The sequence below is a fragment of the Typopeltis vanoorti genome, chromosome 5 (assembly GCF_054136105.1).
Source record: "Typopeltis vanoorti isolate ZY-2024b chromosome 5, IOZ_Tvanoo_1.0, whole genome shotgun sequence".
Taxonomy (NCBI): domain Eukaryota; kingdom Metazoa; phylum Arthropoda; class Arachnida; order Uropygi; family Thelyphonidae; genus Typopeltis; species Typopeltis vanoorti.
In genome coordinates this window covers 130,793,192-130,806,776 of record NC_143553.1, presented here as the reverse complement: position 1 = coordinate 130,806,776, position 13,585 = coordinate 130,793,192, and the positions used below count along the sequence as shown (strand labels likewise).

At 36.7% G+C, this 13,585-nt stretch overlaps 1 protein-coding gene across 2 annotated transcripts in view; it reads left to right on the top strand.

The window, feature by feature from the left end:
- trbd (ubiquitin thioesterase trabid) overlaps positions 1-13,585 on the top strand; it is a 320,379-nt gene that overhangs the window by 51,605 nt on the left and 255,189 nt on the right. For both annotated transcript variants that reach the window (XM_090393330.1, XM_090393331.1), the window contains one exon: positions 11,750-12,118. In XM_090393330.1, the coding sequence (XP_090249456.1) occupies positions 11,750-12,118 (369 nt within the window). The remainder of the gene's footprint in view (positions 1-11,749; positions 12,119-13,585) is intronic.

Sequence of the window (13,585 nt, the reverse complement as noted above, 5' to 3'; positions counted from 1 at the left end):
AGTGCTTTAGATTAAGTAATTCTTTTATTAATTTTTATGTGCTTTGTATCATATCCTTTAGTTTGATAATAAATATGTTTTTGTTTTGTAATTACCTGGTTCTCATTCCTTAGCCAATGCACTATCCCGAAAATATTAACGAACATGCGGGAATAGAATAAAGTTACGAGCCACGACTTGCATATAAAGAAATTGTATAGAAGTATTAAATTAATTTTGTTATCTCCTTGCCCTGACTTTCAAACATAAAAAGGTCAATCAAGTGTTGCAGTCATTACGATTAAATAAATTTCTTAATTGATATTGTGCGATTGCTCAGGGACTGTTATGTTGGATAGACTTACTACGCGAGGTCTATCTAACTGCAGACAAAGGGGGGGGGGCAAGAATAAATATAAGTAAGGAAGTAGATAGATAAAAGGAAAATATAGAAAAGTAAAGATTTTACAAAGGCACAGCAGACAAAGATTTAATGATTTAATAAGAATAAAGATTAAATAAGATTTTAAAATAACTAAATAAAATTTACACTGTGCACAGTAATTCAGATGTGGTCATATCAAAGTTTTGTAGGGGGAAACACTTATATGAAGAACCTCATGTATACCAATTTCAGCTAACTTGTGAAACAAAATTTTGTTGATCCCTTATTGTTTCCTTGTTCTCTTCCATCTAGTGCAAGCATATCAAACTCAAAGGCTAACACGGGCCAAATAAACAAGGTTTAAGTTTATGGGCCGCAAAAAACAAAAGCTTCAATTTTCATAAAAACGCAGATTTATTTTGAAAAGTACAGTATAAAAAAAGAACAAGAACAACAATAAAATTAATGTTTTCTCCCTGACACTTGGCATCTCTTCTCTGCTACTATCTTTCCTACTTTGGGGGAAATCTTGTTCGCAATGATTACTTTCAAAACTGATCCAAGGTGAATGTCAGTAATTCTGGATCTGACAGGAGACTTATTTCCCTTCATAATTGTAAATAACTGCTCACACCGATAAATACTTCCAAGCATGGATATAATTTCATATGCGAATTTTCGAGCATTTTTAAACGTGGCAAGTAAATATTTGTAAAATCCAGGCATGGCAACTTCACTGAATTTTGCCTTCAAATCTGAATCGCACTGGATCTCAATTACCTCCATTTGCATTTGATTAGGTACTGATTCAATATTTATGAAAAACTTACAAAGAAAACTTGTCTTCCAAAAATTAAAATCTGCAAACTTTGTTTCAAATTCAGTTCTAAGGCTTACAATTTTTTCTCTGTATTTTTGATACGATGCAGTTCCACTTAAACTTTATTTGTTCATGTTGCATGTCGGAAAGTGCGTTAAATCTTCATTTTTAAACTGCTTTTCCCAAAGAACTAGTTTATATTTGAATGCCTTAACTTGGTCACACATGTTCGTAATGATCTGATCTTTTCCTTGCAGTTTTAAATTTAAATCATATAAGTGTTTTGTTATATCAACCATGAAGGATTAATCTTGCAACCGCACTGTGTCAAAAAAACAGCCTTGTCTTGATTTTTAGTTATTAAGAACTGACATGTTTCTTCTTCCAAGTCCCAGAATTGTTTAAGAATCTTGGAGCAGGATAGCCAATGTACCTCGGTATAGTAGGACAAACCGGAATATTCGCTAATTCACTTAAGAAAGCAGAGAACTGTCGCTGCTTTAAGCCTCGAGATTTTATGAAATTAATGATTTTTTTGATAGATGGCAACACATTTTCCATGTTTATTACTTTCGCGCATAATACTTCTTGATGTATAATGCAATGTGTATGATGAATCTTGGATCCGTCATAAATTTCACTTTGTTTTTTTGCAGTAATGCCACGAAACCATTGTTTTTTCCGGTTATAGAAGGAGCTCCATCTGTAGCTACAGAAGTTAATTTTGACAGAGGTAGATTGTATTTTTGCAGAAGTTCAAAAACACAATTAAATATATCTTGTCCTGTACTAGTGTTATGCATTGGTACTAATTCCAATAATTCCTCAAAAATTGAAATCCGTGTCGCAAGCACAAAGAAGCACAGCTAATTGAGCTACGCCCCCAATGTCCGTACTCTCGTACAGGCAATGGAAAAAGCTTCGAAACTAGATGATTTTGCTTTGATCTGAACACTTAAATTGTCGGCCAAATCAGTAATTCTTTCCGCAACTGTATTTCAAGACAAAGAGATTGTTTGAAAAGCCTTTATATTTTCAGGACAAATAATTTTTGCAGCTTTAATTATACATTCCTTAATGAAATTACCTTCAGTAAAAGGTTTCGAGTGTTTAGCTATCAACTCCGACAAGATGAGCTTGCATGCACTGCCGCTTCACTTTTGGTGATACTTTAGTAAACACGAACTGTTGTTTTTTCAGTCCTGACTTGAGTTCTTTCACCTTTTCTTGTCTCATTAATCCCTCGTAATTATCATATTTTGATTTATGTTGTTCATAGTGACGATTAGTGTTGTATAACTTTGGTATACTGATAACATTATTACATATTAAGCAGATTATTTTATTTTTTACTTCACAGCAAAAATACTCCAATTTCCACTTTACTTGGAAATTTCAATATTCGTCAGCAATTTTTCGCTTATTACTATCACTTGTTTTCGATAGAGACATGCTGAATATTTTAATAAAAACTGATATTTTTTCTTGAACATCAACTTACCAGACACTAAATAACTGCACAAATTAATAAGTAATGTAAATAAACTTATTTTTCTTGTTCACCGAAAGCGAAATATTTCCTGTTACGCACACCAAACAAGTCAGTTCAAACAAGACTGACAACTGGGCGTGGCACTGGCACATGATAGTAGGTATATAATCGGCTGGTAGAAATAGTGGGGGAAATGGTTCACTTGCATGTAAAGGAAATGCATGCAACACGGCTATATGTAGTAATCACTTTCATTGCAAATGTTTGGCTGGGCCACAAAAATATTCGTCTCAGGCCAGGAGTTTGACACACATGATCTAGTGTATTCTATCAAACATTGGTAGACCATGTTATACTTTAGTTACAAAACTACTCAACATTGATGTAATTATTAATGCAAGCTCTTTAGTCCGAAAAAACAAAACTGAGCATCTTCTCCAGTGATAAAAAAATTGACACAATTTCAACCCCCAAATCAAAATATATAATACCAAAATAGAAAAAACAGTCTCCAAAATACTTAGGCCTAACCCTAGGTAGTGAACTGAGATTTATAATTCATATTACAAATATATCTAATAAAGCTCTTAAAAAGCTTAATATCATCAGAAGGCTTTGTGGAACAAAGTGGGGTGCAAAAGCGAAGACACTCAAAACTACATATACTGCACTCATAGGACCCACTATGGAATATGCCTCATCAATTTGGGCTCCAGCTTCTACTAGCTCAAAAGTAAAACTTGACAGAGTACAATCAAGAGCAGCAAACTCAAGACTTTCGATGCCTGAACAAGAAAATCTAGACTAAAGAGATCATCCACTTTACAATATAATCATGAAATTAGGAAACACTTAGATTGACTTAGAATACCTGTCCATTGAAATAAGCAAAGAGCCATTCCTTTCCACTGTTCTACCAAAAAACAATGATAAACTTAAATCTCCTAGAACCTTGTTCAAAAAATATCCCTAATTTTTTTCATGTAGTACTGCATGAAAAAAATTACATCATTACCAACTTCCTATCTACAATTTTCCTCCAAATCAGTCTGTTACTTGTGAAGGCTTCAACATTATCAGATCTTATATTTCTATCGTCTAAGGCACCTTTGTACCGTATCAGTCCACCTATACCTTGGTCTTCCTCTGGGTCGTTTTGCTGCCAACCTGGCAGAGAACACTTGTTTTGCTAATCTTTCTTCGCCCATTCTGTTTAAGTGACCATACCACCTGAGATTAGCTCTGCTAACGCATTCCTGGATGTTGACAATGTCAAGTTCTTTCCCAATATCCTCGTTTTTAATATGATATTGCCATTGATGCCATCTGTTCACGCCTATAATCTTTCTCAGGACTCTCATATCTGTGGTCTCTAGTCTTTGGTCAAGTGTTTTACTTCTGACCCAGCTCTCAGATCAATAAGTTAAAACTGGTTTGAACACCATCTTGTATACAGCTAATTTAGTGTTCCGACTAATTTCTCTCTTATTCCATATAAATTTATTCAATTGACTTCCTGCCATACCAGCTTTGCTGATTCTGTTGTCTATTTCTATATTTAATTTACCATCTTCAGTAAAAATCATGCCTAAGTAGCTTATGTGTTTCACTTGTTCCACAGGTTCTCCATTCACAACCCAGTTGACATTTTCAATGATTCTGTTTTTTTTCATTGTCTTTGTCTTTTTATTGCTTCATATCATATCTATTACAACAGCTATTCAATTTAGTCAGAGAATCTTGCAGACTTTTAGCGGATTTATTTAGAAGTATAACATCATCCGCATAAAGCAAAGAGCTGACATTAACATCTCCAATTTTGAAATCATGTTTAATACCACTTTCCTTCATAATGTGATCCATATAGATAATGAATAACAGAGGGGATAATGTACATCCTTGTCTCACACCAGATTTAATATTAAACCATCTTCCTGTACTTCCTTCAATTCTAACTGCTGACTTACAACTGAAATAAAGACTACGTATTGCTTGATATAATGCTCCACTGATACCATATAACTGTATTGTATTGAATAGCTTCTCTCTTGGCAACTTGTCATATGCCTTTTCCAAATCAACAAAACTTAAATACAAATCTCTGTTATATTCCCATGCTTTCTCGACTATTTGTCGTAAAGTGAAGATCTGATCCTGACACCCTCTATTTGGCCTGAATCCAGCTTGTTCTTCACCAAGCTTTTCTTCCACAATTCTTCTCAACTGTTTCTCAAGTACATTGACATAAATCTTGCCAGGAACACTCAGTAGAGAAATACCTCTGTAATTCTCACATTCAGTTTTATTTCCCTTTTCGTATATGGGTACTATGAGAGCTGTACTCCAATCATCTGGAATTCATCCTCTGTCCAGGCCTTTTGAACTGTGCAGTGCAGCCACTGTAAGACTTTTATACCTCCATACTTGAGCATTTCTGGTTGACCATCATCTACTCAAGCTGCCTTTTCACATTTCAGGTTTTTGATTGCTTTTCCTACTTCAAGTTGCGATATGTAGTGCTGATTGTATGTCTGTTGATTTTTTTTTTTACCACTGCTGTAACTGATTGTTTCATTTAGCTATTTTTCAAAGTAATTACTCTATACATCAAGGATATCGTTTTCTCTAGTTTTCATGTCACCTTTGTTGTCTCTAATTCCTTTTACAGCACTCTTTCCATCATTTGTGAGCTTTTTTTAACAACCTTCAGAATATTTTGCTACCTTCATGATATTTTCTATGTTCTTACCAAAGTCTTCCCATGACTTCCACAGTGTTTAACTTTCTTACATTTGTCTTTGTATTCTCTAAGAGCACAAGCTGATTATTAGCCAGGTACTTTCAATATGCTTTCTTCTTTTCCTTCACTGCCTCTTTATCATCTTGTGTCCACCATGGCGTTCTGATTTTTCTATCCTTGCAGACAGCCTCACCACATGGCTCTCACCACATGAATCAGTCAATGTGTTCTTCAGGGCTTGCCACTGAATCTCTAAAGTTTGGTTCCTATTCTCAAACTCTTTCATTTTTTCTTGAATAATGTTTGTGTGTTTTGGTCTACAGTTAACATCTGAAAGCTGCTTAACGTTTATTTGCTTTAAAACTTTCTTACATGTTCTTCTTTTCAGTATGAAATTCAATTTTATCCTGCTGAAGACTAAATGGTGATCAGTTCCAATTTCAAATCCTTTGTACATTCTTAGTGTCCTGTAATATGAAGAGTACATCACTATCAAGAATAACATAGTTGATGAGACTTTTCTTATTCCTTGCTTCTCTCCATGTGAATTTGTGCATATTTTAATGTGAGCATGGTATTAGTAATAACTATATCCATGTCCTGAGTAGAAATCCAACAGGTATTTGCAATTGTTATAAGAAACTAATAATAATGGCAAAAAGCCACCAAATTTTCCCAAAATATTTCTGTATTCTGATGATCATTTCCTATTCTGCTATTTTTCATTGTGTCTGTTGCTTTCTATAAACTCTCAAAAAATTCCTCCACTTCTACCTTAGTAGAACCTTCTGTGGGACCATAGGCACAAATAAGTCTCAGTTCTGTTTCCCCTTCTGATAATTTCCCACCTCATTCTACTTGATATTACCTGCCATTCAAGAAAATTAGCCTTGTGTTTAGTGTTGATTACTATAGCTACTCCTTCTTTTCCTTGATTGTCGTTTCCTGAATATAACATTTTGTAGTTATTGCTCAAAAAGATCTCACCAGTTTTTGTCTTTTGTGTTTCACTAACTCCTATTATACTGATTCAGTACTTATCCAATTTTTCTGCTAGTTTCATTTCTTTGCTATTTAAGCTTCTTATATTGATAGTACCGATCTTATACTGTGATGATGTTGAATTAGACGTGTTTCAGGATTTATTCCAGTAGTTGACTTTTCGCTGTTTGCCCTGGTTCTCTGGCAAAAACGACGATGAGGGGGAGGCTTGTTTAACCGGGCGATGCCCCAGCCAGCATAAATTTGTGCCATGTTGTACCATGATTTTACATTGTGGTTTAAACCAATAAGAATACAATTTGGTCGGCTAAATCCCAAATTGCTAGCCCATTCTCATTCATTCAGTATCCAGGTAGATATCTAACAGGATGCACCATGAGAATGTGAGGATTGGACATTAGGTTCCCTGCATTCCTTTATAGGCTATGTGATGGTTTCATCTCAGTTATACAACTTTGACCCTTAAGCACTATTCATTCAGAAATTCAGTTTATAATTTCTGGTTATTCAACTGAGAATAACCAGAGAGACACCTTTAGAGTTATAAAGGTGTCTCTAAAGAGACACCTTTATAACTAAAAGGAAAACATCTTTAATTTACAAAATATATATACAGTATATGACTCTTTGTTATTGTTATGACTCAGCTAATGACTTCACATCAATTGTGTTAGTATCCTATAATGGAACGCACATATCCTTACACGCGTGTAATGTTATTCATTGTATAAATGTATTACAGACATGTATGATGCAATGCATGATACATGTCTGTAAGGAGAGGTGAAATAAGATAGTAACAGTTACTTTAATTAAAAAACGCATTATTCATTCTAATTACATAGGATCCTTTGAGTGCAAGAGCAAAAAAGAAGACAAACCATAGAAATTAACAAAAGATGATAACCACTATATAGTTATACAAGAGTGATGATTTTAAAAATATTTATAATTGTGCATTGCATTGTTGAGCATGTTATATATGTTTACACATTCACCATATGCATTTGGCTAACAATGACTAGGATGATACTTGGATTTATATTTAGATGTTTTGTATCCATGCCATTTCTAATGATTTTGAAATTCTCTCAGTTATGTCATAGCAATGTTGTGATAGTTCAGACTACTTCATGACACGTGATGTCTCATTGCCAAAGCGTTCTGTGGGTCAGCTGAAGAGAATACATGCGATGATGAAGCTGAGGCATCACTTCTTTGGCATTCAACATCTTGAATGTGTTCTTCAGTGTGTTGGTCAATAGATTTTTCTCTTTGTCCATAGTAGGATAATTTGTTTAAAGTTTTTTCACTTGGGTATATCGTATTTACTTGAATGTAACTCGCCCTCATGTATATCTTGCACCTCTGATTTTACTGTATGTAAAAAGAAATTAAAAAGTTTTGCATATACCTCGCACATGAAAAACGTTTAAAACTTTAAGAAATAGATAGTTATGGCAGTTTCAGATATTTGGAATTTTGTTTAAGAGAATCAGCATTTCAACTCAACAATAGTCAGCTTGCCTTTGTCATTGAGTCGCGTGATCTTTTGTTAATACCTCACCAATCATATACATAGAAATGGAAACAGCCATAGAGGAAATGTGGCAGTGAGAGCATTGACTTCTACTTGATCTTGGAGTGCACAGGGGTGGAGTGGTGAATGAGATGAGGTTTAGGTTCTACACAGAGTGGATGGCAACCAGTGGCTTCATCCTGACTCCAGTAGGGATCTATTGTGCAACTGGATTTTGAGAGCTTAGGACATGATTTCGCCAGAAATAATTGCCAATAGTTTTTTTACAAACAGGCATCCCTAATGTTCTGGATCTGTGGCTTTTAATTTAATTACAGAAACATTGTCGCTAAAGATTCAGATATATAGTGTGATGAAGGTGGGTAGCCAATCACGTAAATTTAAATTTCATTTAAATGCATTCATTTTATGAATAAATGTGAGCAATTATACATTATAATGAATACTGAGGATTTAATTATAAATGCCAATTTAGTTTTTTTTTTTGTATTTTTTTTTTAAGTTTCTGAAATTCCCTGCATATATCTTGCACCACAATTTTTTAACTTTAATTTTGGGAAAAAAAGTGAGTTATATTCAAGTAAATATGGTACTATAAATTAACGATGCGAAGAAATGATATTCTTAGTTTAATCTTTTATCCAAGTGTAAGCAAATAAAGTTTGTGTGAAGTAACTTCATGACTGGGCTGCTTGTATATAGATGCTAATGACTTCACATCAGTTGCCTTAGTATCCCATAATGCAATGCACATATTCTTGCACACATATTATGCATTATATATATCCCATAATGTATTATGCACATCCTTACACACATGCATAATGCATTATACACACATGGACAAAGAAATTAGCGCACCTGGAAGAAAACATGGTACAACGGCAAAACTAAGCAAATAGCTAGAGTTCGGGATGGTATGCAAATGATCCAAGTTTGGTGTGCGATTGCACATGCCCACACACCCTGCGGTGTCGCTGCAAACACGAACCGGCAGCCTTATAAAGCTGGCGTGTAGTCGATAGTCGATTAAAGCGAAAAGCACCTACTGATGCAAGCTGGAGTACAGAGTGACAATAATGCCGGGTAGATGCCAGAGACATCGATTTAAGCAACTTACGGACTTTGACAGAGGCATGATCATTGGCCTGAAAATCGGAGGGTGATAGGCGTGCACATGAACTGTTCTGACCATACCGTCCTATAGTGTTGGGAGCTGTGGACAAGTTCCGGCACTGTCACACGGTACAGTGGCACCAGTCGGATCAGGAGGACCAATGCTAGAGAGGATCGACGGATCGTGCGGCAAGCACGGAGGGATCCCACAGTGACCCGGCAGATGTAGGGGCTCCTGTGTGCCCATGAACCATTTCCTGACAACTCGCAGAGGCAAATCTACGATCCCAGCAACCCCTTACGTGTGCTTCCATTAACACCGCAACATCGCCGACTCCTGCAGTGGTGCCAGGCGAGAGCAACATGGAACGCCACAGACTGGCGACGTGTGGTCTTCAGCGATGAGTGCCGCTTCTTCTTGGGGACTGATGATCATCGTGTCCGGGTGTGGAGGACCCCCTGTCAACGACACAATCCCAACCTCGCTATTGAGCACCACACCTCCCGGGGAACCATAGCCTGCAATAGCCGATCACCCCCCCCCCCTTGTGGTACGTGACGCATTGACGAGGCAGCGGCATGTGGACGACATCCTACGGCCCCACGTTCTCCCATTCCTGGCCAGGATACCAGGAGCGCTATACCAGCAGGATAATGCCTGTCCGGACACGGCTCGGGTTGCCCAGGCCTGCCTACGTCATGTACAGACACTTCCATGGCCAGCCCGCACCCCAGACTTGTCCCTTATTGAGCAGCTGAAATGCCAGCTCCCACCATGCCGCAATATCTAGAATTTGGAGCACAGCGTCCAACACATCTAGGCCAGTCTGCCACAGGACAACATCAGGCATCTGTTCGCCACCATACCAGACCGTATTGCAGGCAGTGCAACGCGCTATTGATGATGACCAGATTGCCTACCACAGATCCCTTTGTAATTGTCCTTCAGCTCTCTTTTTGCCATCATGTGCATCACTCACCTGTATCATTACACCAATAAAATTTCAGTTGAATCCTATGCCCGTGTGTGTATATGCAATGCATATATCTTTACACGTGTATAATGCTATGTATTATACATGTCCGTATAATGCTATGTATTATACAAAACAGGGCCAGTTTGCCTGCTTGCAGGATGAAAATCCCCAGTTAAACTGGGGAAAAACCTGTTGTCCATGCCCAAGACCGGCTAACTTGGCTATTGCTGAGGAAGATCCTTAAACTCCTCACATCACCAACAGGAATCGAACCTAGGACACTCCTTCCCCAGGCATATAGTTGCAAAGCATATAGCCACTAGGCTAACCGAGTGGACACTTGTTTTCATAAGATCCATCCTGTGACAGGTTTCTAGGGCATGGTCTACCAATCTTGAGCAGCAATAGTGATTGAAATGGAGGTAGTCTTGGTGTTCTGATATTCTGATCCTCGCTATCCACTATCCTGCAAGTATCTGCTCTCCTGCTATAGTATGAACTATGGAAGGATTGTAGATACTTGCTATGGCCAATATTTGGCCATAGTATGAACAATTGCATTGTGGAATTTGGCTGGTCTGGTTACTGAAAACTTTTCTAACCTATCTGTGTTGCAGTCAGATATCATTATTGTAGTGTGGCTGTATAGTAGAACAGGATAGGAGTGGACAACAGTGAGGCATGTTTTCCAGTTTCCACACTGAAAAAAAAAAGTTTCACCCTATGGAGCACACAATACCTTCATTTTCTTTATAGGTTTTATTATAGCAAATTGAATAACCAGAGTTTTTGTTAAAATTGAATAAAATAGAAATATTGGCTGTAGGAAGAAGAAGGCTGATTAATTTGGAAGTTATTTTTAGAGAGAGAGAGAGAGAGATTAGCAGTAAGAAAGCTATGTTAAAACTACCATTCCTTTAATATTTTTGAGGATGGCTGAGGGGATGCTTAAAATTGCACTAATTTTTTTATCTAGGAAGGGATATGGACCCTGATGAGAAAGAGAGAACACCCTATGGAAAACGTTTCACCCTATGGAGCACACAAAACAGTACCTTCTTTTCTTTACAGGTTTTTTTTATTATAGCAAGTTGAATAACCAGAGTTTTTGGTAAAATTGAATAAAATAGAAATATTGGCTGTAGGAAGAAGAAGGAGACTGATTAATTTGGAAGTTATTTTTATAGAGAGAGAGAGAGATTAGCAAAAAGAAAGATATGTTAAAACTACCATTCCTTTAATATTTTTGAGGATGGCTGAGGGGGAGGCTTAAAATTGCACTAATTTTTTTTATCTGGGACGGGATATGGTCCCTGATGTGAGAGAGAGAGAGCACTTTGGTTAGTATTTTACAAGTTTATGGGTCTCTATGGGATGTTTTCTTTGTGTTTTGGCATCCCATAAATTTGGAAATAAGGATCTGTTTCAGGTTAAATGACAAATCAGTCTGAGTAGAATCAATATTCTTCAAGTATATCGCGGTTAATAACTGAAGATAATATTACTTTATCCTCAGTTAACTTGGACACTGGGACAAAATATTGGATAATAATCCTATACAGTTGTTTCTTTCCATTATGTAACAACACCATTATAGTATTCTTTGAAACATTATAATATTCTTTGAAACTTGTCACCTACGTATTCTCTGAGCTATTTGAAACAGCAAAATAATATTTTCTAATTATTTTATTTCAGATGGCACCGCTGATTACAGAATCAAGTGTTGATACATTACGTGGCATTAACAGTACTACAACTAACAGTAACAGTTCATCTAATCCTTACAACAAATGGGCATGTCATATGTGTACATATATGAATTGGCCTCGAGCTACAAAATGCACACAGTGCTTAACTGTACGCAAAAAAAGCTTACCATCATGCTCAACTCCTACAAGTCCTAAACCAGAAACTGGTAGTCCTGGGAGGGGAAAACTTCTTGCTGAGCCTGAATCAAGTAATATTTCAGATAATTATCATAATGATAGGAATAAAGCATGGACTCGTTCAGTTAAATGGGTGTGTCCATCATGTACATATGAAAACTGGCCAAAGTCTTCAAAGGTAAAAATTATCAACTGCTTTAATATGATTGTATATTTATTGATATTTTAAGTGTGAAACATGATATTTATTTCTCCCTTTGATTTATTGCCAGTAAAGTAGTCAGAGGAATCTTGACAAACCCAAATATATCATCATCAATTTCCTATTATGTATCCTCAAGGGGTGTTTACGTTACTATAAGAGCACTACACATGATTAGGTTTATATTATTATTAATCTCCTATCAACAATTTTCTTCCAAATTAGTCTGTTACTTGCAAGCACTGTTGTCATATCTAACATTTTGTGCTCTCAGGCACTTCTGACGGAATCAGTCTACTTAGACCCTGTTTTCCTCTGAATCTCTTTCCTGCTGTCTTGGCATCAACAATAGTTTTGCTAACCTTTCCTCACCCATTCTGTTTAAGTGGCCATACAACCTTAGATTAGCTCTGCTTACACATTCTCAAATGTCAGTAATGTCAGTTTCCTTTCTGATATCTTCATTTTTATTATGATTCTGCCATTGATGTCATTGGTTCAGAACCCTCATATCTATGATCTCTAATCCAACCAGTGGACTACAAGTCAATATTGACAAAACCAAGGCCATGACAACTGATGGCTCACCATACATTGCTTACCTTCATGGCATCCAAATTGAGCAGGTGAACGAATTTAGATACCTCTGTTCACTCATACAGGCAAGGAAAATTGCATCAACAGCAGAATTGTGGCTGCCACTGCCTTTGGTTCACTAAATTGGTGCCTATGGAAGAAACATAAGATCTCGCTCAAAACAAGGATGCTCCTCTTTTGCTCACTGATCATGCCTGTCCTCCTGTATGGATCAGAAACTCAGAAGCTACTTCAAACTGACCTAAACAAACTAGAGACATTTCAAATGCAATGCCTCCATCACATACTACAGATATCACTACTCCACCATATCCAAAACACTACCATCAGGACTTGGTGTGACAACCAACTTTCAATTAAAGAACTTCAAAAATGTAGACTTTACTGGTTTCGGCATGTGTGCAGAATGGATCAACAGTGCCTACCTCATCAATGGCAGCAACGATCTGCATACTGGAAAACACAACCAGCTACCCCTAAGAAAACTTGAATCAAGCAAATTGAACATGGACTAAAGAACACCAGCAGCTCTGTCTCACAGGAGTGAAGCAGAAAACCCTTGACATCAGGCGAACAATTATATGTAGTATCCATAGTCCAGCAGCACCCACAACAGCATATTGGTTAAGGGACCAACCCACATCCAGGTACCAGTTAATTCAAGAAGAAGAAAAGAAGATCTCTAGTCTTTGATCATGTTCTTTATTTCTAACCCATCTCTTAGATCCATAACTTAAAACTACCAGTATACACTCACTGTCTTATATACTGCTAGTTTTTGGTGTTTTGGCTGATTTCTTTCTTATTCCATATAAATTTATTCAGCTGACTACCTACCATACCAGC